The 493-nt window shown below is 66.5% G+C and overlaps 1 protein-coding gene across 1 annotated transcript in view; it reads right to left on the reverse strand.

Moving 5' to 3' along the window:
• The window catches only part of LOC104489497 (ankyrin repeat domain-containing protein 13B-like), a gene marked incomplete at both ends in the record, with an annotated part of 1508 nt that overhangs the window by 459 nt on the left and 556 nt on the right, over window positions 1-493 (reverse strand). The window contains 3 exons of the mRNA XM_010131662.1: window positions 8-28; window positions 274-319; window positions 392-481. Coding sequence (XP_010129964.1) covers window positions 8-28; window positions 274-319; window positions 392-481 — 157 coding nt within the window. The remainder of the gene's footprint in view (window positions 1-7; window positions 29-273; window positions 320-391; window positions 482-493) is intronic.

Consider the following 493-nt stretch of genomic DNA (forward strand, 5'->3'; position numbering starts at 1 on the left):
CTGGGGCAGATCTTGGACACCAGCGGCACTGGGGAGAGATGGTGATAGCCCGCCTGGGGATGGGGCCACCCTGCACCCCCGAGGGGACTGCCAGCGCTGAGCTGGGTCAGGGATCCTGGGGATCTGGGGATCCTGATGCAGCGGGATGGGGGTCTGCAGGTTTTGGGAGCAGGGGGCAGGTGTTCCCCCATCCTGGGGATGGATGCTGGGGCTGGTGGGACTCTGCTGGGAAAACCCCCCTCCCTCTCCAGCCACGCTCTGCCCCGAGCTTACCCCAGCTAGTGAACTCCCACTTCATCTCCACGTAGAAGTCCTGAGCCTGTGGAGGGCACAGCGGGGTCAGGAGGAGCCCATGGCTGGCATCGCCCCGGCCCGGTGGCCCTGCCGGTACCTTGCGCAGCTTCTCCAGCAGGATGGGGATCCCGGCCAGGCGCTTGATGGCTCTCTGGTAGTCGCGGTAGCGCAGGACCAGCTGCACCAGCTCTAGGTCACG

Source organism: Buceros rhinoceros, unplaced genomic scaffold (assembly GCF_000710305.1).
Source record: "Buceros rhinoceros silvestris isolate BGI_N320 unplaced genomic scaffold, ASM71030v1 scaffold27382, whole genome shotgun sequence".
Classification (NCBI taxonomy): Eukaryota; Metazoa; Chordata; class Aves; order Bucerotiformes; family Bucerotidae; genus Buceros; species Buceros rhinoceros.